Below are 25,960 nucleotides of genomic sequence, written 5' to 3'. Positions count from 1 at the left end.
CTAGGAGATGCAAGCCCATGGTGGCTTTGGGCTGGCTTGGATCAGGTGCCACTTTTTGCTTGAATCCTCTTCAAAAAATGCCATAATTCCATTTTTATCACAACTTCATTTTCTTTTCTTTTCTTTATTTTTTTTACTTCAAGCACCTCAAATGGAATAATTTTCCTACCAAATAAATTAAATCATAATCAAATAATTTCAATTATAGAAATGAGTCATAATAATTCTTTGAAAATATTAATTAAAACTTAATTTACTTAAACATTTAAGCTCAAAAGTGCATATTTTTACTTCTAACTTAACATTACTAACTTCAAATAATTAAACAATAACAAATTATAATAAAATATCTATAAAAACATATAAAAATATAAAAATTACAATAAGACTAATAAATTCAAAATTACTTAAAAACTTAATAAGTTACTTAAAAACTCAAAGACTAAGCAACAATTAGAATAAAAATATAGTAAAATAACTCTATTTTGTAGAGTTATCACACCCCCAAATTTAAAGTTTTGCTAGTTCTCAAGCAAAAGAAAAATTAAAACACACATTCTTTTTTTTATTGGTGATATAAAAATGATTTTCTCAAAAATTGCACAATGAAAATAATTCTAAAAATTTATTATGGATAAAAGTTAAGCTTATATAATTAATTAAAATTTTAATTTGGCTTTTAAAAAAAGAGGTTTTCATTAAAATTATTTTTCACTTAAACTTAAAGGAAATAAAATAGTTCTTGTTATGAAAAATGTAATTTTCGTTACAAACAAAATTGACCCAATAATTAAAGACAAAACTTAAAAATTATTCATATTTTTAATAGAATTAAATTCAAACTCAATCAAGATTTTTATCTTTGAAAATGAAAAATATCACCAATTTTTTTTTTTTTTACTTTTTATGAAAACGAAATTTTTTTTGATTTTTTTTAACAACATAACAAGACAACAATATATATATATATTTTACAAAACACACACAAAAATTAATAAAGTTTTTTTTTGCAAACAAACTACACAAAACACAATAAAACAAAAATTAACACAAAACATAAACACAATAAAACATACTCTCCTTAATGATAATAGCCATATAAGCTCGATGCCCCTTGTTGACCCTCGAATTGGTCAACGACACGGAGTCAGATAAACAATATGAAGTAAGATGAAAATGAGAAGAACTCTAGGTGAAAAGATAAACGACACAAATAATTTATAGTGGTTCGGCCCCAATAGAATGGTAACAACTTATGTCTACTTAGTGTTCTAATTGATGTAATATTCCAAGAACAGTGATCAATGAACTAGGGTTCACGAGTTTCACTAAATCTCGGATGAATACAATTGTGATGGGTAAAAACACTCTTTTTCTCTCTTAGAATCTCTCAGCTCAAGCGTTCTCAAGTTAAATGTTGGAAAAGCAAAAGTCCCCTCTCTTGAGCCATTTGATTCTTATTTATAGGCTCAAGGAGGTTTCCATGGGCCAACGAGCCTTAATTACACTTAATACATGTGTATCTTAACTAATAATGAAAATTACAATTAATACGTAATTACAAGATTGCATATTTGAAGGAAATAACTGAGTATATGCGACCAGGATGGTCGCCCATGATTATGATACTTGATAAGCCAATGATCTTCTGGTCGAGGGTCGAGGAGGATACGCTCACTTAAAACTGCCACATGTTTCCCACGTGTAGATAAATCCTGCCACGTCATCAGGTAGTCCGTTTTTAGGTAAATATTTGCCCCCCAAGTTTATTTACTGCGACTAGGATAAAGTAAACTTAAACGATCAACCCTTTTCATGACCTGTCCGACTTATCAGAACCGCTAGTGCCTTTTTGGAAAAGGTAGCCAATCATGTCATTGCAGTTTCCCAAAAGGCGATTTGACAGCTATCACATTTTTTAATGCCTCGAAAAATCACCTCCATCATTACCTTATTAACTGTGCCTCAACCAATATAAATAACCCCTCAATTTCACTTTTTACTTTACTCTCCCTTTTTTCTGCAAGTCTACTAAAGAATGAAGCACGAACTGAAGAACGAAGCCTGAAGTACCCAGAAAACTCAAACAACTTTGGAGATCTGCAGAGTATCTGTCCAGCCACTCGAATCAACGTTTGTATCTCCATTTCAGCTTTTTATTCAAGTAAGTTTCTTGAACTTCTTTGTCTCTGAGATGCCACGCAATAGTTATATTTTGAGTTTTCTGTTGTGCTTTAGATTCTGAGTTCCTGAATGTTCTTGAAAAAATGATTTAGGGTAATCGAGCATGTAGGTGTTAACATAACAGGATAAGGAAAAAACACTAAATGAGGCTTAGAAATTGACTTAGGAATTGGGATTACTGATTTAGGGTGCAAAGTCGAAGTAAAAATTCAAGTTTTAGGCCCTCGGAAAAAACTAGGTTTTTCCCTCCCTTTTTCAGAGTTGAGAAGTTTTCTTTGAAAAACTTTTCATTTCTACTTTTTAATATGTTTTCCAAACTGTTCGCATACTATTTAGTGTTTACGTTAGAATGCTGATGGTCGTATAAAGGCTTAACTTTTATACACGAGCAACGTTATCCCAACACTTCCACTTCTTTAGTCTATTGGCCGTAGATTCTCATCTCCCCTTCTCTGTTCACAGATTTTCATGCACGACCCGTGGGGAGGTGAGAGGCCGATTGACGACGACCTGCTCGCACTACTACTGGAAGAATAAGAACAGCTGTCACTGTAATTCTCGGAAATCCCTTTTTCTCAACATAACCCCGCAAACAGCCGTCGCTTTCATTGTGGTTTGATTACTTGTCTATTTGATTTATACTAACAGCTTTTTTATTTTTTTCTCTGATCACAGGGGATTCTGACCAAGAGTACCAGTTGACGCTGCTCCAAGTAGATGGTCGCCAAGCATACTGAAGAGATTAAGGCGGTCGAGGGAAGGCTTGCTGAGTAGCACAAGTTGGTCGAGGCCAAGCATGCTGAGGATTTGCAAGCAGATGAGGCTAAGATCGCCAAGCTCAAGGAGGAACTTGTAATTACCCAACTACTCTAGACTTTTGGACCATTAACGAAAACTATACATACTAATCCTTAATAAAACTTACAAGTGAAAATACCATAACTTTATTAGGAAACTTGTAAAAATAAGAGTTAAACTTACATAAAATATCAAGTAGGATATGGGATCCCATTGTTTTAAAAACAAAAAAAAAACATAATTTAAAATAAAAAGGGATTACATAAAAAGTGCGGAAAAATACATGTAAAAACCATAAAAACAAAACTACATCCTCGAATCGTAATGCTTGGCTCTTGAATCCATTCTGCCTCAATACACATTCTCCAAGCTTCCAAGAACCTTTCCCGCCACTAAGACCTATTTTCCTGCACATATAAACAAAAAGGAATGAGCCTAATGCCCAGCAAGGAAAATCTAACACATAGTTCATATACATAAATTTCATAAGAAACATAAAAACTTAACATAACACTTATATCATACACATACTATAATGGCCATTATTACTTGGGGTCCTATAGACTAAACAAGTCATATGCCCATTAGATTAGTGGGGTCCTTCTAGCTAAGCAGGTCATATGCCCATAATCCATTTGGGGCTTGTTAGTCATATGGGTCATATGCCCAAGCCTACAAACGTACATAACATAACATATTTCATAACATAAAAACATAAGATAACATATAAAAAGCATATAACATATAACTTCTATCCTATTTTCCTTACCAAAATTACCGGGATATGAGGACAGAGTTGGGACTTTGGAACACTCCTAAAAACCATTTATGAAAGGGTGAGTCTATTGAAGAAATAGAGATGAAATAGATGAAGGAACTATACTTTTAGAATATACTTACCAAAACCTTTTGCTCAAGAACTTAGATTTCCTAACCAAAATAAGAATAAGGTTAGAAGGCTGAGTAGAAGACTATGAGAACTTTAAATAAAATAATACCAATGAACTAGAGTGTGGAAAATACCTTGAAGACTTGTAAGACCAATCTAAACCTTGAACCGAAATGCTATAAAACCTTACTTCCCAAGTGTTTGATAAGCTTATGATGATCAAGCTTATGATGATCAAGCTTATGATTCCCCAACCCAAGTGTTTACACTCTCACACTCACCTAGCAACTTGCAGCCTCTGAACTTAGAGTAAAAGATGAATAATGGCTGGGTACTAGGTCCTATTTATAGAGTTTAGGAATGAAAGGATCTTAATTTAACTTGAATAAAAATAATGGCTTTTTAATTGAAAATAATTTGAATTATCGTTCAGCAGAGGCTGAAGACTCGTTCAGAAAGGTGCTGGACTTATCAAGAGGTTGAAGGTTTGAATGGGAAACGATTTTGAAAACATTCAAAATATGCTAAAGGAGGCGATATATCGCCCCCTATAGGCGATATATCGCCTGGACCATTATGCCCAAGGCAAACGTGCATCGTTTTGTGTTTTCCGTATCTTCGTGCTGCGATATATCGCCCCTATAGTTGTGATATATCGGCATACGCTGATTATTTAAACACGAAATTACACATTTTTAGCTTAATTCAAATTGAGTAAACAGCCTTGACTAAGCCTTCCAACGTTTTCAAAGCTGCTGACTGACCTTAGAGCATTCAAACTTTATCCTTAATAAATTTAATCCTCAAAATACTTAATCATTAATAACCCATACATAACATGTGCTATAATCCTATTGGTTCTTATTTAAACCTTATAGTATACTAAATATTATCCTCAATATCAGTCATATCAATCAAACCTTAGGTTAAAATTAATATTCTTAAACTATAGGTTAAACTTAGAAAATCTACAAGTACTACTATGAGTGTCCAAATAAATCCCGGTCTGAACCAAAAATCAACAGTCATAAAGATAATACTATAATTACTATAATACTACTATCTAACTAGCTAAGTAAAGTTCTTGGACTCTACAGAACTGAAGAAGAAGGAGGACTCTGTTGCCAAAATCACTGCCTCCAAGGAGAGGTATAAGGAGGCCTCATTGATAAACTACCGAGAAGCCAACAAACTTCAAACGAAGTTGGAGATCAGCCGTAAAGAGATTGCCGACCTTGAGGAGACCAACACCCGCAACCTGGAGAAGTATGAGGGATCGGCGTTCCAGTGCTTCTATATGTTCTGGAAGAGTAATCCCAAGGCGGACTTTACCTACTTACTAGACCCTATAAGGCATGCTGAGTTGGTGAAGTGCATTGCTCGCCTGGAAGAGGAGGAGAAGGCTCAGGGATCTCCTGAGAAATCTTTGGCAACAAGCATTGAGGACATCAATGAAGATGTTGGGGCCACCATTGATCAGCAGCCACAAGAACCTCAGCAGGATCCTTTTGCTGCTTCATAAATTTTTACCTGTATTTACTTTAATTTGTACCTTGGGACACACGAACCTCGGTTCATGATGTCAAGACAATTTATTTTTTGTTGCACGGGCAACTTTTTCTTTTAATTAACAATTTCATCCAAGCAGAAATTGCTCGCGGTGAAAAGGATTTTGCTTTTGACATTATAATATTTGTACTTTATTATGACATCTATTCGCATGACCGAACCTAGCATAACACTTTGTTTTGATTTAACAAAATTTAAACAAAATGTTAAAAAATACTCTATGTACCATAGCATGCTTTCCCTTATTTTGCTCGTGTGTTTACATATACTTATTGATATGCTTTGCTTACTTAGTACCTTATATGCCCCCCAAGTGATTGAGGAGCTTAAGGTCCTCAGTCACTTTCCTTGACCAAGACCTGTTCGAACATTAATGCTCAGAATAAATACTTATAAAAATGATAATAGACCAAAACAACACACGTAATGAGCAAATTCTTGTAATAAATACAATAATTGGCAAGAATAACTGGCTTCACACAGTTCCTTTTAATTCTCGTAATAAATGGACAATCATGTCTGTATGAGTGATCAAAAATTTGATCTTACACTTATAAGCGATTAGTCATATAGCTAACTAACCCTTGTTCATAAACTTGTCAAAAGTGAAATTAATACAAGCCAATTCTTTAAAAAGAACTATTTATTGATAATACTTGTGCAGGTGTCCTCCATTCCAATAACGAGGAACGAGATCTTTATTTAAGCGAGCAAGTTTATAAGTGCCTAGCTGGAGGACTTCTTTGTTTTAGTATGGCCCTTCCCAGTTAGGTCCAAGCACTCCAGTAGCTTGACCGTGGATGTTGAGGAAAACTCTTCTAAGTACCAAATCTCCCACATTAAACTTTCTTTCATGTACTTTAGAGTTGAAATACCGAGCGACCTTTTGCTGGTAAGCTTTTACTTGGAGTGAGCTTGCTCGCGCCTTTCATCGACCAAATCCAGAGATTCCATCTATAACTGACTATTAACGTTTTGATCATATGCCAACCTTCGGTGTGATGGAAGATCTAATTCAATAGGCAACATAGCTTCATACACATAGGCCAAGGAAAATGGAGTATGGCCTGTTGCTGTTTGGTGGGATGTTCTATACAACCAAAGGACTTCTGGTAACTGTTCTGGCCATGCCCCCTTCGCTTCTTCAAGACTTTTCTTCAGAGTATCCTTCAGTGTCTTGTTGACAGCCTCAACTTGTCCGTTTTCCTGTGGATGAGCTACTGAAGAAAAACTCTTTATAATCTCGTGCCTGTGGAAAAAATCTGTAAATAGAATGATGTCAAACTGTGTGCCATTATCTAAGACAATTTTCCTTGAAAACCTATAGCGACACACGATGTTTTTGACCACAAAATCTAGAATTTTCTTGGTCGTTATTGTTGCAAGTGGCTCAGCTTCAGCCCACTTTGTGAAGTAGTCAACAGCAACTACAACATACTTGATGTTGTCTTTTCCCGTGGACAACGACCCAATCAAGTCTATTCCCCATACTGCGAATGGCCACGAGATTTGCATTTGTTTTAGCTCATTAGGGACTGCTCGCGGTATCTTGGAGAATCTTTGGTTCTTGTCGCACTTTCGAACAAAATCCACAGACTCTTCATTCATCGTTGGCCAGAAGTATCCTTGCCTTAGGATCTTTTTTGATAGACTCTGCCCCCCAGCATGATCCCCACAGAAACCTTCATGGACTTCTCGCATTAATTCTTTAGCCTTTTCTTTTGAAACACACCTTAGGAGGGACATTGAGTACCCTCTTCTGTATAACACTCCATCGACCAGGATGAACCGAGCTGACTGCCTTTGGAGGGCTCTGGCTTTGTTTCTGTCTGACGGTAATACTCCACGTTCTACATATTCAATGAAAGGTGCCATCCATATGTCTGCTGCTTGGATTAACAGGGAGGTTTCTTCTGTTTGGATGCTTAGTGCGAATAAACGTTTAACATCACTATATTTAAGGTGTCAGCATCTTTTGCACTTGCTAACTTGGCCAAAGCATCAACATTTGAGTTTTGGTCGCGAGGTACCTACTAGAGAGTATATTTTTCAAATTGTGCCAACAAATCCTTTGCTTTGTTTAAATAAGAAACCATCTTCAGACCCCTGTCTTGATATTCTCTGGGAATTTGATTAACCACTAACTAGGAGTCACTATAGATTTCAAGCGACTTTATGTTCATGTCCTTGGCTAATCTTAATCATGCGAGCAAAGCTTCGTACTCGACTTTGTTATTGGACGTTGTGAATTCGAATCTGATTGCCCAGTGGAATCGATGTCCTTCAGGAATGACTAAAATCACACTTGCTCCAGCGTTGTGCTCGTTAGAAGAGCCATCTACGATCATCTTCCAAGAGGGATTTTAGCTTTGAAGTCCAGGCTCTTCTGTCCGCTCAATGTCCTGGAGCCCAGTAGATTCTGCGACAAAATCTACTAGAGCTTGTCCCTTCACTGCTGCTTGTGGAAAATAAGAAATATCGAATTGTCCAAGTTCAACTGCCCATTTCAATAATCGACTAGCGGCTTTTGGTTTCTGTAGGACTTGCCGTAATGGCTGGTCGGTGAGAACTGCGATGGGGTGAGCTTGGAAGTATGGTCGTAGCTTTCTGGAGGCTAAGATTAAACAGTAGGCTAATTTCTCAATGGGTAGATATCGCAGTTCTCCTCCTATTAGCCTTTTTCTTATATAATACACAGCTTTTTGCACATGTTCCTCCTCTCTTACTAGGACAGCACTAACATCATATTCTGCCTTGGATAAAATTGGTGGTTGCGACATATGAGACTTTGGGGCCTAGAAATCCTCCTCGCACTCTTCCGTCCACTCAAATTTCTTATTGCTCCTAAGTAGATTAAAAATTGGGACGCACTTGTCCATAGATTTGGAGATAAATCTACTTAAAGCAGCAATCCTCCTGGTTAAGCTTTGAACATCTTTTATCTTTGTTGGGGACTTCATCTCGACCAAGGCCTTGATTTTTTCGAGATCAGCTTTGATACCTCATGAGTTCACTATAAATCCCAAGAATTTCCCTGATCCAACTCTGAAGGAACACTTAAGGGGATTCAACTTCATCTGATACTTGTTTTAAGATGTTGAAGCACTCTTGCAGGTCCCCGATGTGTTCTTCTGCCTTCTTCGACTTAACCAGCATGTCATCAACATATACTTCCATGTTTATACCGATCAGCTCTTTGAACATGTGATCGACTAGTCGCTGGTAAGTCGCACCAGCGTTTTTCAAACCGAACTTGTATCAGTCTGAAAGCTAGTGTGATCCTCATCAGGTGGGTGCATACTGATTTGATTGTACCCAGAGTATACATCCATGAATGATAGGATCTCGTGCCCTGAAGTGGCATCGACCAGTTGGTCGATCATTGGGAGTGGGAAACAATCCTTTAGGCAGGCTTTATTGAGGTCGATGAAATCCACGCATGTTCTCCACTTGCCATTTGGCTTGGGAACCAGTACATGATTAGAGACCCATGATGGATAAAATGCTACCCTGATGAATCCATTCTCCTTCAGCTTCTCGACTTCATCTTTTAAATTTTTCGATCCATCTTTGTCGAGCAGCCTTCTTTTATGTTGTACTGGTGGAAATTTTTTATCTATGTTTAAGACATGGCAGATAACTGCTTGGTCAATCCCAACCATATCTTTGTGTGACCAGGCAAAGATCTCTTGGTTCTTCTTAAAAAATTCCACCAGTTTTTGTTTTGTTGTTGTCTCTAAGTTTTTACCGACTTTCACAACTCTGGTCGGATCTGACTAATCGAGTTGGACCTCTTCGAGGTCCTCCACTGGCCCCACATCTTCCTCAAAATCCGCAAAGCGAGGATCTAAATCCCTATCATCACTTTGGGCAACACCGTATTTGGCGACGTGCTCACCTGATTGGGCTTGTATCTCATTGGCTAATTGCAATCCTTTTTCGGCTCCTTCCCTCGATCCACCCTTTTTCGCTTTAGTTATCGAGGAATTGTAGCATTCCATCGCTTCTCACTAGTTTCCCAACACGCATCCTATCCCTGTGTTAGTTGGAAACTTCATGGCAAGGTGCCAGACCGATGTTACAGTTCGCAGGTCGACTAGAATAGGCCTTCCAATCATAGCATTATATGCATAAGGACAATTAACTAGTATACAAGTAGTGAGTAATGTCCTGTTCGAAGGTGCAGTTCCTGCTGTGACCAGAAGCCTGATCGACCCTGTTGGCGTGACTTATTCGCCAGAAAAACCATAAATGGTTTGGTTGCATGACTCCAAATCCTTCACTGACAACTTCAACCTTTCCAGCGAAGACTTGTACAAAATATTTTTTGAACTCCCTGTGTCCACTAACACCTGATTAACCATCATATTGGCGATTTGGACATCCATGACCAGAGGGTCTGAATGAGGGAACCGGACGTGCTGAGCGTCAAGCTCAGAGAAAGTTATCAGTTCTTCCTTTATTCGAGCTTTCTTGGGAGTTCGCTCCTCCGCATTCAGCATTTCAATGTCCTGGTCATGGCTTAAGGTTCGGGCGTATCGCTCCCTTGCCTTCCCACTATCTCCTGCTAGGTGTGGGCTGCCACAGATGGTTAGCAATAGGTTGGGGGTCGTGGGTTGGGGGTCGGGTTTAGTTTTATTACCATATATAGGATAGGATGGTTATTATCACATAGTGTAGGATAGGAATATGGTAGGCTGGAGTTCGAAATAAGATAATTAAATAATAAAATATTAATTAAATAATTTCTAAATAATAATAATTATAATATGAATTAAATAAAACTAAACTCGAATAAGTTTTACTTCATAAATATATAGGTAATTATATATTAACATTTAATATTAAACTTTTTACAATAATTTGAAAATATGCGACATCATAATTTGAGCAAATCATAAGACTTTGTAAGACATCATAAAATGTGTTGAGAAAATATTTAATTTTTGTTGTTTTTCTCTTTGGTGATAAAATTTTATGACCAGAGATAGGATAAAAGGGTTATAAATTATGACGTACACTACAAGAAAAAACAGTATTCATAACACTTAAAAAGTGCTATCTGGGACTATTGATAGCACTTCTGAAAATGCTAACGTAGCCCATGTTATTAAAAGTCCAGTCTTTTCTATAACATTTTTTGAATGTTATGTTCGGTGTTATCTTAAACTATTCAATAACACATTTTTAGGTGCTATAATATTCAAACAATAACATTTAGATAGAGTTTTTGATTATAAATTTGAAGTTTAATCTTGTATTTTTTTCATAACACTTTTCAACTGTTACATTTGATTATTTTGATAACATTTTTAGTTTGTTATATTATATAAACCATAACGATTTTTTACGCTTATAATATGCTTTTAAATCATAACATATAGTAATAAAATTTTAAATTTTATTTTGATAAGTATACTTATATGGTTTTTTTTTAATTAAAAGATTTTCATTATTGTATTTTGATAAAAAAATTCAAAATTAATCATAAAATGTAATTCTCAATAGATTGATAAACCATAAGTATTACATTAAACAATAACTAACTCAAACCATAAATGTCTCTACTTCATGAGATCTTAGTTCTAACTTAAGTTTGAAAGCATAACATAATAAAGTTTTATAATTTTGAACAATTTTTACTTCAAAAATGAAAAATAGAAACAAAACTTTATAGTAATTTTCCTAAACAAGAAAAGTTTTTGGTCATTGAAGATGAGAGAAATACAACATCCATAAAGTTGACCATTACAAAAACAACAATAACAACATGATACCAGCCTGCCATCATTTAATTTGGAAAGGCTGAATATACATGCCATTCTCAACATAGAACAAACACTTGTGCAACATTTTCTCAGTAAATTCCGGGGATGACCCTGTACCGAACCTTCTCGCAGTACGATTTCCAGTATTTTCCATACCTACAATAACAATCACATGTCAAGATTTTATGCCTTTATCTGTATGAAAACGCGCAAACCATTATTCATTTCGTCTACTTATTTATTTTTCTCTACACTGGCATTGGTTTGTAAATTGTCTACACCTGTTGGACCAGAAACCACTAACATGATCAGAGTTTGTCTCTCCCATACAAGCAAATAAACTAGTAGCACTCGTAAGGTAAGTTTTAACTAATGAATTACCTCAACTTCGGGATCTATTTGAAAAACTAAATTTGGAAGGTTTACCTTTGCAATTTTTAAGGGACATATAATTTTTCATAAACAAATGATGAGATTGTGTTTGCTTACTTGGATCGGCACCGATCATCATCCCTTTTTGCCCGGTCGAGGAGAAGGATTGTAAGAAACACCACATAAAAGTAGGGTAAAGCCTGCAGGACAAAAGTGATTCAATTCAAACACAACTTCTAACAACATAAACAAATCTAAACCCCAGAAGGAAAATTACTTACGTGGTTAAAAAGAGCTGGAACAGTCCAGAAAAATGCAGCTAATATTTCTGGGACATAGTGGAAATGTCGAGCTAATCCCCACCTGCGTGAACCAGAGAACTTTGTTTTTAGAATTTTAGCATTTGACAAATTAGGACAATGGCTCATAGAAATAGAAGAAGAAAGCACCCTCTATCAGAAAACCAAACCATCCACATGGTTAGAATGCTCATTTTATATACATAGTGTACCCATTTCAAGGTTTCCAACATCCTGTTGGAGCAAGTAGGCCAACAACAGCATGCTCACCCCCCGCATTCATAACCAAGAAGAAAAAAAAATCCAGTTAGTTCATATTTACATGGCAGAGCCTGAAAACGTACCATCCCGAAGTTAAAAGAATGCTGCTTTTTGTTTCCCCAGTTGTGGTAGTGTAAGTGGCAGTTATCTGTGAAACAGAAAGGGAAGAATTATGCAGGATTTAGCAGCAGATATACAGAAAATTGTATGTATAATGAGAACCAAATAACGAGTTTCAGAGAACCATATACCTTTGATGGAGCTTTACCCCAAACCAAAGCTTTGCCATTTGTTCTGCGAAACTCTTGCCTTTGCCTATCACAGTCGTAGTTGATGTATATGCAAAGAATGCCTGCTTCTAGGATGTAGAGTGCCAACTGTGACAAAGCAAAGTAGACAACTAAAATTAAGAATTAATTTAACAGGTACAATGGGGAAATAGGACAGAAAAGAAAGTATGGTTGGTTGCAAAAAAAATCAAGTCTACGCTCATCTCATGGGCTTGGCAGCTTACAAACAAAGTTACAAGCATTCAACTTTTGCATTTGGCTGGTAGAATAGATTTGCAGCTTCTAACTCAAATCTAGAATCAAATTGCCAATATACAGCTTTTACAAGCTAATAATAATATTACTGGTGTATACCAAGGGGAGTTAGCTCAAATGGGAAGACATGTGGTTTTCTTCCATAAGGTCTAAAGTTTGAATCCCACCAAGGTATTTACATAGCCATTGCTATAGTTTCCTACTCTCTAGTAATGCAGAAAAGTGTTCACATTTTGAAAAGGTTGAAAAACATTTTGGAACTGTTCCTGAACGAAAGCAGTAATATTACATTTTATTGACCAAATAAACTTAGAATAGAAAACTTTATACCTGAGTTCCAAGGTGTACAGGATGATTGACCAGGTACATGCCAGGAGAAGTATATATAGAAGGCACCCATACAAGGCATCCCCAGCAAATATAAAAACCAGCTGTCAAAATGATAGGTACAATGATCCAAATGAGAGAAAGTATGAACAAACCAAAAGAACGGGAAAGAAGCAATAGATAAATTCAGCACTACAAGAACATTTGTTTAATAATTATTTGGTCTCTTCTAATCACAGTGAAAAATTAGGTAGTAGAAACAATTTATCTGCTAAAATTAAGGCCAAGAATTTGCAACGTCATGGTAGCCAATCCAAGTAATTGGGATCAAATACAGCAATAGATGGAAAAGGTTAAAGGGGAAGTAACTATAATCTTCGAATGGTAACGAAAGTAAGAGACTTTAATGATGATGATTTCATAGAAGACGAGTTATCTTATTTCTATCTCACTTAATTCATAAATATAAGTTATGCTTAGTATGCATTCAAAAAAATAATAAGACATCTAAATTTGTACATGTTCCAAAATATCAAACCATCTAGAAGATTATTGCCAAAATGATGTTTAATAAAATAATGGATAACAAGGATGGAAAGTTAAAATAAAAGGATGTAGAACCTCGATCATGTGCAATATCCATTGTGCTCCAGTATCCAGCTTCCCACCAAAAAAACTTAGTAACATACACCAGCATCAATATGGTATTAACAAGCATTGAATCAGCCACTTTGCCGTTCACTTCATACTGGTAAAAAGAAAAAAGATAGACGTTAAATACTAGCAAAAGAGCTAAAGAGTGTGTCCACAAAGCAATCTGTTGTAGAAGTGTAAAACAGGAAGGTCGGGTCTGATTTAGAGGTAAGAAATAACCACCAGGCCAGCTGCACGGGCACACAGTAAAGTAAGATTAAGTCTTCTTTTTGTTCAAATGAATTATACAGAGAAACAATCCTTGAACAAGAGGGAAAATGATTGGCCGCTGGAAATGGATTGTAGAGATTTTGTGGCAAAGCAACTCAGATTCGTTAATAAAATTTTAACAGTCTAAGTTCACACAATCAAATGGCTACACTGCTGCCACATATTTCAAATTGTAAGCGAGCCAAGTTTCAAACCTAAAATGCAATTCATATTGCAACTGGCACATCAACCAACACCATGGACATAAACAAAGTGATGCTGAATTACTGACATAATTAGGCATAATTCACAACTATCCCATAGACGCTACCTGCTTTATGCAATAGGTTACAGCTAGAACTGCCCAAGACATCATTCCAAATCTGCAATTTGTAAAAACTTTAATGTCGAAGTTTTTACCAATGCGAGGATAGAGTTCCATATCCTGCAAAAAGACAATCGAAATTCGAAAGGATATTCAAAAGTTATGGTTTGGGAAAATTTCAATAATGACCGCATACACTTAGTAACCCAGCAGAGTTTAAGCTGCTACAAAGCACATACTCTCTAGCAAAATTGAAATAGTAAAAATGACAACAACAAAAAACTAACAGAAACAAGTAACAACCACCACCACCAAAAATCCACTCAAAGTCCTTTTGACAGTTGACAAGTGGTGCCAAGACTTGTGCTAATTTTATTATTATGATTATTTAAATTAAAAAACTAGATAACATTTCTTGCTTCATCATAATACCCAGTTCTCAGGCAAAAGTATATCTGTCTCAGACAACAAACAGGAATTAGTATGAAAATGAATTAATAACATCTAAACTCAAATAAACTACGGACTAATACATAAGTCATACAAATGCATTAAACAAATTCAAAAGACCATTGGTTTGTCTATTTTGTACTCAATGTTGACCTTGGCATACAAAAGAACCCCATTCCATTTTCTGAGCAAACAAGCTCTTATGATATACAAACATGTGTGACAGCATCAGTGTACATACACAAATTCTAAGCAGTTAGGAATTAAAAGACTCGTGTAATTACTAGTGAAGTGTAAAGACCAATAAGCAAGAAAATTTATGCCTAAACAGCCTGTTGCAAAACAAGAAGAGGGCAACGTAAAGAAGAACAAAGTCAGCCAGACTACTGAGAAAGTATCCCCATTTTATTTTTCACTTTCTCAAATCCAACGTCAATGCAACATAGCCTCATATGATTTAAACACAAGTATGAGATGGTTAACATTAATCAACCAAAATATTTAGAAAATAGTTTGAACTAGAACATTTATTGCAGACCTGCTGCCTAGTTGTATCAATAGGAGGCTGCCTTCAAGAATCACCTGCATCAAACTCTAGAACTCCATAGTCCCTCAAACGAATCTGCACTTTTAAGCATCAAATACATTAGACGTGAACAATTATTCAGAATGACAAGATGACATGAAAAATGCAAGTACTAAAGGTTAAGAGAAATGTGCGCTAACCTGGAGGAATGCACGAATTCTTTGCATGTTTCCAACAACCCCACCAAGTGCAGCCTATAATGAGAGTAATCGTGAACATCAAAATAGCAAGTTCCCTAAATCAATGTAAAACACAATAGCAGAAGAAAAAATTTGAGCATAAGACACGAGCAAGAATGGATCAATAAAGCTACATAATTACTAGAATCTAGGCTACACCAAGCATCATTGGAAAAAATCATTCCCAAAATATTAAAATCCTGCTAGGCAGCAATAAACCGTCATGGTAGAATATTAAGTTATTACCTGGGCAGGATGACTTTGGATAGTATCCATTACATATTTTTCATGACCCCGCTCAAGATGGCGCCTTGCACCAATAATTAAAGACATCTTTTTTGACACGCTTTTTGGAACAGACGAGTCTTCACCAGTTAATGCCTATAGAATAGTGGGAAGAAAGAAAAAAAGATAACTTCCCCTACGAAGAAAATCACAAAACAAAATTGTACCAGACCCTCAGGGGGCAGAGCACGCAATCAGATATCATCTAAGCACCTACACATCTGCTATACCTGAATAAGGTGCCAAATCTTCTGAAAATGAACGGATTTTCCACCAGATGCATCCAGACCTAAACTTTCATAAGCAACCTTGAAAGCTGTCGCAGGCTAACAACAGAAACAAGCCATTAGATAGGTACTTATCTAACTCAGCATAAACAAAACTTGACAACAATCTCTAAAGCATCACAATGCCAAGGGGTAAATAGAGTTGTTTTGTATAAAGTATATTACAATGATACCACAAGAGAATTTAAAATTTTAGTTAAAATTTCAAGAAAACAAGTATCTAGTTAAGCTAGAAGAAGTATGCCAGCTAGCTAAAACATTTCTTGCTCAGCAACACCCAAAATAGCAAAATAAACTGCCAAAAGGCTCTGAAAAGAGGAACACTACAAAGAAATTTCAGATTCAGAATATTCACTGCCCAATGGCTACAAAAAATCTAGATGAGTTCCCAAGAACATCCTGTTGGATAACAACATCCCACAAAATGCCTCAATGAAAGAAAACAAAAATTTCTAGACAGAGAAAGGAGTAATTAGGCTAAATTGTGAGTCAACAATTACTAAAATGATACAAGGTCTCTAATAATCAAACAAAAAACAAAGTTTGGTAGAATTACGCCATTAGTGTGTTGGTGAGAAACTTAAATACCAAAAGAAACTAATAAATCAAGCACATGATTAATCTCCATTTGACTGAATTGATGCAGACAAGAACTATTTTTGGACTCAAAACACCAGGGGGTCTAGTTTCAAGAAGCTAAACGTGACTAGAAGAAGCTTATATAAAAATTCTTGCAGCCAAGATCTGATCCAAGCAAGCCCAATCACCCAAATCAATGCCAACATCCCAGCCACATGAAAAGACCCCAGAGGAAGAGGATCAGCACAGCCTGTAGAAAAACCTTTGCAGTTAGAAGGTGACATACAGAAGCAAAAGAAAGCATGAACAAATAACAAATTCACAATTGACTTGCATACCTGAAAAACTAGAAACCATGAGTGCAGATCATTGGACTGATTGACTTTTTAAGACATTTCTCTGCTACCAATAGAACTAGAAACAACTCATTGTTGCCTCTGTTTGAAAATTTAAAGTAAAAGATTATAAGTCAAAAACGAATTGAAGTAACAAAAAAATTAATAGTTACATAAGGAAATAGTACGGTAAAGAAAAGAAATAATGTTTGCTTTGCCTCTAGATGCATATCTCATAGGTCTAGAATCTAGACAAGATAAATGTATTTGATTAAATAAAGTTCACTTTGTCCTCCAGTAGATTCTAAATCACAATACTAAATATTAGAAAGTTGATACATGGTTAATTGTGTGAGGCAGTATGAGTATGAGATATTTTAAAGATTTCTAGATAATCACCAAAATGGGAGAACTGTCATTTCAACAGTATTTATAGAAGTGAAAGTAGAGAATTACTAGTGGAAATGTTTGTAGACAATCCTTATTTGGCTATCCATTCAACCAATTAATGATGATAAATTAAGGAATTCCTAATATGTCAATATACTTGCATAGAAAAGTAAATTAATATGAATTACAACATTTATACCTTGGATGTTAATCTCTGCTCTAGTTGGTCATGCACAAAAAAATTGAAGATGACATTATCCTCACAATGAACATAACAAGTTTCCATTTCAATGATTTCCTTGTAGCGATGCAGCTCCCTATTTACAAGCCCAAGGAACTCTACATATTCTCTACTAACTGACTGCATTTAACAAGTTGAAAGTAAATACAACTTCTAAATTTATCCAAAAGAATGAACAAGGGAGCTTAAAGTATCTAATTCTTACAGATACAGAAGCTCAAAACAGCCAATGCACGACTTAGTTCCCATAACTGCTCTTGCTCTTCGCTGGCTCTTGTGCTTCTCTTGCGGTTGGAACAATCATTTCTCTCAATGCCACATTCTCCTCACTGCCCTTAGATTCCTTCATTCTTGCTTATTCTTCTTCTCTCTCTTCCCCTGCATTAAATAATGTCGAATCAATCGAGTAAACAAAGAAACATACAAGGGGCTACAGATTTCATTGGCTTAGACCTAAACTTAGTTGTAGTCTGCGGCAGCCAGACATAACTGATTGATCATTACTCCATATTTATTTTGTGATACATGTAAGAAAGAAGAAAGTAGTGCACAAAACTATCTCATTTGGAAGAGAAGCACATTGTTTTCACAACCCATAAAATTTATTAGATAGTGCAGAAGAATAGCAAGTATTACCTTCATAAGTTCTACTTGCATCTCAAGGTACTCCAATTTCCTCCTCCTTTCTGATACAAAATCCTCTAATGGCAATGCAGTAACTCCAACAGCTCCCACAACTTCATCTGAAGTGAAGATTCCTGAATACATACAGTAAAAATTCCTGCCATTGCAACATTTGTAAAGTCCAAGTCATTTATAGAAAACTTTCAAAATGCGCAGCACTTTAACCCTACAAGCTTTGTATCTTTGACAAATCTTGGAAAGAGAATGAGAAAAAAGCTACTTTTACCTCAAAATTACTTCTTCAAGTAAAATCCCCCACCATTCACATTGCTCTGAATAAGATATCAATAATTTCTGGTTATTATTATGAAAGTATACAGATTTATGATAGAATCATGCGCTGAATTTTCTCTTCCCAAAACTTCATTAAATCTAGAAAATTTATCCAATTTTTTTACAAAATTCAAATACTAACGCCATACCAAAATACAAAACTAGGAATTAGCATGTGAAAGAGAACTAACATCAAATATCTGCTACAAATTTTTCCTCCAATTTCAAAACAATACGAGCAAAATCAACAAAAATACCGATATTAACTAAATAGAGGGTTTAAAAAGAACACTACCAATAAAACAAACAGAACCCTCGTATCAAAATCAAGTTACGAACCAAAAAAAAAAAACTTTGAGTAGAGAGATTCGGATTTTACCGGGAAAGTACTTTCCGACGATGCGAAAAATCCGATTGCCGGACTTGTCGAGACCTTGGATACGAAAGAACTGCAAAAGTTCGAGGTCGGAGAAATCCTCGTCGATTGAATAATAGCAGAGCAATACCAGCCACGATCGGAAGAGAGTGAAAGAGACTCCTCGTCGCTGAGGCGATCGGTGAACACAACAACTGTCCAGACGGAGAGGCAGAGAGACGCGACTTTGGAAAGTTGTCTTCGTGAGGCAGAGACTTCGGTGAGGGCGGTGAGGGCGGAGAGACTTCGGTGAGGGCAGAGAGACTTCGTGAGTGAGAGATTGAGGCTGAGAGAAAGGCTTGAGAAAATCTGAGAGAAAGGGAATTTTGGCTAAATTCATTTTGCCGCCTGGGATTTTAGTCATATGGCGCCAAAAATTTTAATCCCCATATTCATCAGTTCCGTGTTAATTTTAATCCCCCATTATTGTTGTAGTGGTAGTGATAACGTTTTCTATATTATTTTTAATCACAAAAAGACTTAGATCCGTTCAGAGAGGCTGAGTGAGTAAGGACTCTTAAATACGTTTCTCCAAATTATCCAGGACTTTCTTGTCTGCATGGATAGTTTGGGTTTGTTGTATACCTATAATTTGATCTATTACTCATTTTATTGCTTCGTTAGTAGAGATTTTGGTATGTGTCTCCTTATTTGTTCTCGTGTACTTAATATTAGTTTGCCCACTTATGAGAACCATAAGGAGGCGCTGCCAAATTTTTTACATAAACGATACAATGAAATGAGTGTATATTAAATTATATATATACCACAAAACCTAAATGAGATATGTTTTTACCCTTTTAGAAGTTGAGTGAGAAGGTGGACTAGGATACACACACACATAGTCAATTCTACTTAATAATATAGATGTGATGATATTGAGAAGAATGTGTGCGACTGTCTTCTTGGAACCTTATTGGATAATGATAAGTCCAAGGACTCTACCAATGCAAGACATGATCTGAAGAATATGGGAGTTAGGAAACTATTATGGATTTGTGAAGATGAGAACAAAAGATTATTAAAGAAACATGCTTCATAGGTCTTGAACCCTGATCAGCGACGAGAACTCCTCCAATTTTTTAAAGGTATAAAGTTGCCCGATGGATTTTGCTTTAATTTGAAGAAGAAAGTAATTGATAATGACTTAAACATTGTTGGGTTGAAGTCTCATGACTGTCATGTTATCATGCAACGTTTACTTGCACTTGGTGTTCGAAAGTTTCTCCAAAATCCATAGCAAACACCATAATGGAATTTTGCAATTTCTTCAAACAATTATGCTCAAGGACACTTAGTGTAAATGATATGGAGAAGGCAAAAGATGACATGATTCTAATTTTATGCAAGATGGAGTTGATTTTCCCTCCATCATTCTTTGACATAATGATCCATCTAATTTTGCACTTGCCTAACGAAGCTATAATGGGACGCCCTGTCTTTATGAGATGGATGCATCCTTTCAAAAGGTACATGAAAAAATTGAAAAACTATGAGAGGAATAAAGCTCGTCCGAAGGAATAAAGCTTGAAAAAACTATATTAAGAAATAAGATACATCTTTTTAAGTACATTGCTTCCAATAATTTAAATATAAACATGAATTTTTAAACTAACAAACAAATTTGTTATACTTACTTTAAAGATTTCTTTAGATGTGGCGCGCGCGCACGGTGGAGATGTTGGCAGTGACCCTCCGTTAGATCCTAGTAGGATCCCCACTTCATGCAAGTCAGGTAATTTTTTCTCTTTTTCTATCTTACCCACTAATGTTGTTTATTTGTTAATATATTAATATTTCTAATTATTTTTCATTATTCAAACAAAGACAGTGGCCCCACCAAAGAAAAAGGGTTGTGGCACAAACACTAGAAAAGATCTGGAGACCAGACGTAGAAAATTTGTTCATCCATTGGAGCTAACATTTGATCCACGTTCATACAAGGTTGTGGGGGCTGAGCATGTTGCTTTTGTCCGCCTCATCGGCACCTAGGTCTCCCAAAGAATTCCTGGACATTACGATACATGGGAAGCAGTGCCTCAACACTACAAAGACCTAGTCATTACAAATATTAAGGTGGGCAATTTATTTTGATTGTTACTAAAGAATGTGTCTTTTAAGGTGACTAATTTATTTAATCAATTATTACTATGTTTTCTTTTCAATGTAGTGGTATTATCAAATAGATGGCCGATCAGATTCCACGATGTCTAGACAGTATCGATCGAGAGATGAAAGATCAATACCGTAATAGGAAAACAAAAAGACACTGATATTTTGCAACATATTACAATGGAACTGAGGATTGGGATGAAATTCTCGAAAACTCAAACGAGAATGTCAACAAGAACGAGTGGAAGAAGATTTGTGAGTTATTTACCCATCCTTGTTGGATGGAGCGCTAAAAAAAGAATAAGGAAAACAAAGCGCAACAAAAGTATGCAACAACGCAGTATTCAAACTTGTTTTGGCAGCTCGCTGTCACGAAAAAGTAAGTAAAAATATTAACACAATTAATTTTAATTAAAGTATAAGTTATGTAACAGTATTGAGGATATGAAGGATTATATTTGGAAGAAAGAGACAAAACAGTGTGTCAATGAAGATGCTCAATCAGATTATGTAAGTTTACCTACTTATATTGTGTTATTCTTAGAATTCTTTTTTTGTATTCCTACCAACATTTTCTTTAAAATAGAAGAAATTGAAGGCCGGTTTTATAGCACAAAGTCAGCAGACATCTTCTTCTACCTCGAATGAGGATGGTTCGACCTCAGTTGACCAGGAGCGGGTCCTAGAAAAAGTACTGGAATGGAGGAGCGATCACGAGCGAGGATCATGGGCTGCAAACTGAGAGGGATGGGGCCATCCTCTAGCCAGCCCTCTCAAAACACCCAATCTCAGGTAGCTCCTCAATAATCAACTAGTGAATATGGTGATTTGGTGGAGACGATAAAGAAATTGATTGAGCAAGTCAATTTCATGTCTCAATTTCTTCCAGGTGGACCTAATGTACAATTTCAGCCTCCATAGAATTCTTCATCTCTACCCTCGGTCTATACCGGACATGTCTGCAGCTGCAAAATATATATATATACATATAATAATCTGATTAAATATTTAAATGAGAGTAATTTGGGAATATTAGAATTTTAAATGCACTCAGGATATCAAAGTGGATAGTTTTTGCAAACACATTGTACCAAGTGATCATTATCCAAAACAAAAGATACTAAGTGTGTATTTGGAGAAAACACAAGATACCAAATGAATATTTACTCTAAAAATAAGCCTAATATTAATGGTCCAGAGTAATAACAGGCACATTTACGAAACAGACTGAGACTAACATTTTTTTTTTTTGGCTAAGATATATATATTCCAATTAAACCTTAATTATATAATCATCATTTCTCTTATACATATGAACATGTTTGAGGCATACCAATCATACTCCACTAGAGTAAGTGGGGTATGATTATATGAAACTACTAATAATGGGTCGGCTGCACCATCCCCAACCTATCCCCACTCATTTTTTTTTAAATAATCCTCTTCAACCAGCCTTAATTTTTAATCTTGTACATAGTATGTATGGACCAAATTTGTCACACGCGTCACCATTATTAGCATGCCACACAGACACACATATCTATATATATATATACAGTTTACACGCTTTGTAGTCCCACACCAAACCTAGCTATAGCAACATTCTCTTCTATAAATACCTTTCATTGATTTCTAATTCTCACTACTACTCTTCATCTTAAAACTCTCTCTCTCTCTCTCATTATCATATTTTCTTTTACGTTGGCTTATTGACTTTCTGAGTGAGTTACTACTTATTATTCCAACACAATAATGGCCTCCTTCAAGTGTTTGTGGTTCATAGCTTTGCTAGCGTCAAGCTTGTTCATGGCATCAGAGAGTCGAATAGTGGCAAGAAAGGAGTTAGGGTTAGACCTTGGTGGGTTGGGAAACTTGGGGGTTGGAATTGGAGCTGGGATAGGGATCGGACTAGGTGGTGGAGGCAGTGGCGCCGGAGCAGGTTCGGGTTCCGGTTCTGGATCCGGCGGGTCAAGCTCTTCTTCAAGTTCTAGCTCCTCTTCTTCTTCATCTAGCTCCGGTGGGCGTGGAGGGTCAGGAGCGGGTTCTTCTGCCGGGTCTTCAGCCGGGTCCAGGGCCGGGTCAGGATCCGGTAGAAACGGGGGTGGAAAGTGAGTGATATACATATATATTTGTGGTTATATCTCACAAATATTGTTACTTATTGTTTTGAAGTTAATTGTATTAGAAAGAACAAGTGTTAGTTATTAGTTACGTACGTGTATTTGCATGGTTTGATTAAGATTCGCCGTTATGAATAAATAAGCCGACGGCGAATTTTGTGGTGTGTAATTTTTTGTTTTTCAAGTGTTAGATTTTGTTTTATAAATATTCGTTTTTACGCATTTCTTGTTTTATACTAAGAACTTGGAATTAAATATGTTTATGAACGGTATCAGCTTAATATAATATTATTGGTCTATATGCAGTATCTAAGCTAGGTTGCCTGGATCCTCTGTACGTGAATAATAGGCTTATTTGGAGCAAAATTCTCTAACTTAATCCACCTTTTGCAATTAAGTCAACAATCTTAAATTTTTTGCATTTAAACCCTCGGTCAGTGTCTTAAAAAGATAGCATCGTTTGTCCTTTTTCACTTTTCCATCCAATTTTCTATTAAAAAATTAAGGTATTGAGGCAAAAATCCCTAACTTTAACATCCTTTCGTACTTATTAAGTTCCTAACTTTAAATTTTAGCATTTTGCAAACAAATATAATTACAACAAATTTATTAAAAAAAATAATTTCATATACAATTACGTAATTATACACAGTATTGTATAATTATGTAATTAAGTTGAATATATGTAAATTAAAGTGTATTGTCGCAGCTATAAAAACGAAAGCTTTTGCTATCTGAATTGGCATGTACATATAACATATATATTTTTTCAATAACAATAAATACTTACCGAATAAAAGTAATGTGTAAATGTTTTGAGCCTTTCAGGTCACGATGAAGAACAAATAACTTGAGAAATGTTAAAGAACACTTATTGTGGTATCTAACACCTCAAATTACTATTAGTAAGTTAATATTAAGTCTTATATATTTCAATTAAATTAAAATGTACGAGACCTGATACTAAATCGTACTAATAGTGATATACAATATTTTACAAAATTGAGCACCCTAAAATACATTATAGCAATGCTCAAATAACTCGGACAGTAACATAATCTTACTTACTGGCCATAATAAAATTTGTGCAAAGAAATGCTAATAAACACACTCCAATCATTATACATTTATTATATGGTTTCTAATTATCATGAGTACTAGTCTAATTGGATGAAATAATTGTATACTTGAAATAGGTGTTGGTACAATTTTGATTGGAGACTTGAAAGTAGGGTTTTTTTTATTTAAAAAAATGAGAGTGCTATATGCGTAATTATCATAATATATAAATATATATATATAATTTTAATTGAAAACAGGCACCATTAAGCATTAAAAAGAAGCTAGCATGATTATCATCTCTAATGCTCCGAAAGAAGAAAGATTAAAAAAAAGACAATACGCTGGGACGAAACCAAAATATGGTGAATGGAGGCTAATTTTTTTTATTTTATTTTAAGGGGCTTAAATATATGATAATTCTTAAATTTGGAGAATTTTTTAAAATTTTAGGGAACTTAAAATGTAAGTTTTTCTAAAATTTAGAGACATTTTTTTTTTATTTTAAAGGATTTAAATGTAATTTCTTTTAACAAAAATTGGGACTTTTATTGATAAATAGAAATATTTATTTTTCATTTAATTATTATGACTATTTTATTGGGAAATTGAGCAATTTTTACCATCTAAAAAGTAAGAAAAAGAAAAGAAATAAAGAAAATGATAAATTTGAGAGTCAAAATATAGAAGTTAGCATTTTTGTTATCCCTAACCCCAAAGAATTTAGCCCAAATACGCACCAGGCCTGTACAGCCCAAAAGAGTAGTCCACTCAGATTTTGACACGTGTCCCAAAAAATCATATATTCATTAAGGCAAAATTGTAATTAGAAATAAAAAATAAAAAAATTATTTAAATAAAAGAAGTTCATGTTGCAGAATTTAAAAACAAATAAATGAAAAAGCTGCTCAATCTGACATGTTTGAAGGATTTAAAACAAACTAAAAAATAAATAAAAAACCTTGACACCCGCACGAGAGAAATTTATTTTATGTAAAGTTATATGTATACGTGCGTATAAATTTGTAGGACAATTCTTTTATAGGGGCTTCACTTTAAGTTTTATTGGTGGGACTTTCAGTGTTTCTCAACCCGTGAACAGTTTTCGGTGCGATTTTTTTTATGACCGTATATATTGTAGCTATTTAGAGCATCCTACAAATTTTCAGAAAATTCTGAATAGTTTACTGTACCGAAAACTAAGTTCAAACATGTTGTTTTCCACGCGTATAAAAAAATTAGTCACACGTGCAACAACATGTTTGAACCTAGATTTTGGTACCGTAAACTATTCGGATTTTTTTGAAAATTTGCAGGATGCTCTAAATTGCTACAATATACACGATCATAAAAAAAAATCGCACCGAAAACTGTTCACGAGTCGAGAACACTGAGAGTCCCACCGGTAGGGCTTAAAGTGAAGCTCCTATAAGAGAATTCTCCTAAATTTATATTTAAATATATATATATATATTTATATGTATGACAATTCTTCTACAGGGGCTTCACTTTAAGTCCTACCAGTAGGGCTTTCAGTGTTTCTCGACCCGTGAACAGTTTTCGGCGCGACTTTTTTTTATGACCGTGTATATTGTAGCTATTTAGAGCATCCTGCAAATTTTCAGAAAATTCTGAATAGTTTACAGTATCAAAAACTAGGTTCAAACATGTTGTTTTCCACACGCATAAAAAAAATTAGTCACGCGTGCAACATGTTTAAACCTA

General features: G+C 35.2%; 2 protein-coding genes and 2 long non-coding RNA genes across 5 annotated transcripts; 1 reads left to right on the top strand and 3 right to left on the bottom strand.

Moving 5' to 3' along the window:
• Positions 1 to 11,120: 11,120 nt before the first annotated feature.
• Positions 11,121 to 14,357, bottom strand: LOC133783020 (7-dehydrocholesterol reductase). Its single transcript, XM_062222536.1, has 8 exons — positions 14,247 to 14,357; positions 13,634 to 13,760; positions 13,016 to 13,116; positions 12,392 to 12,517; positions 12,224 to 12,288; positions 11,862 to 11,943; positions 11,698 to 11,780; positions 11,121 to 11,364 (listed from the first exon to the last, which is right to left on the bottom strand). The coding sequence occupies exons 1-8, from the start codon at positions 14,355 to 14,357 to the stop codon at positions 11,298 to 11,300; spliced, it is 762 nt and encodes a 253-aa protein (XP_062078520.1). The 3' UTR covers positions 11,121 to 11,297.
• A 293-nt stretch (positions 14,358 to 14,650) lies between these two features.
• Positions 14,651 to 16,077, bottom strand: LOC133784401 (uncharacterized). Of its 2 annotated transcripts, none has more exons than XR_009871328.1 (5): positions 15,971 to 16,077; positions 15,702 to 15,836; positions 15,417 to 15,470; positions 15,229 to 15,312; positions 14,651 to 14,695 (listed from the first exon to the last, which is right to left on the bottom strand). It is a non-coding gene; the product is annotated as an uncharacterized LOC133784401 (long non-coding RNA). The 2 variants fall into 2 exon arrangements; XR_009871327.1 differs by having other exon boundaries at positions 14,654 to 14,695; positions 15,417 to 15,511.
• Positions 16,078 to 16,248: 171 nt separating this feature from the next.
• On the bottom strand, positions 16,249 to 17,751 carry LOC133784400 (uncharacterized). The gene is made up of 3 exons (XR_009871326.1): positions 17,531 to 17,751; positions 16,945 to 17,043; positions 16,249 to 16,856 (listed from the first exon to the last, which is right to left on the bottom strand). It is a non-coding gene; the product is annotated as an uncharacterized LOC133784400 (long non-coding RNA).
• A 4,888-nt stretch (positions 17,752 to 22,639) lies between these two features.
• On the top strand, positions 22,640 to 23,475 carry LOC133783019 (uncharacterized). Its single transcript, XM_062222535.1, has one exon. The coding sequence runs from the start codon at positions 22,809 to 22,811 to the stop codon at positions 23,166 to 23,168; it is 360 nt and encodes a 119-aa protein (XP_062078519.1). The 5' UTR covers positions 22,640 to 22,808; the 3' UTR covers positions 23,169 to 23,475.
• The last annotated feature ends 2,485 nt before the right edge of the window (positions 23,476 to 25,960 follow it).

This window comes from Humulus lupulus, chromosome 6 (genome assembly GCF_963169125.1).
Source record: "Humulus lupulus chromosome 6, drHumLupu1.1, whole genome shotgun sequence".
In the NCBI taxonomy this organism is placed as follows: Eukaryota; Viridiplantae; Streptophyta; class Magnoliopsida; order Rosales; family Cannabaceae; genus Humulus; species Humulus lupulus.
Note: the sequence above shows the minus strand (reverse complement) of the source record. Positions and strands in the feature narration are given on the sequence as shown.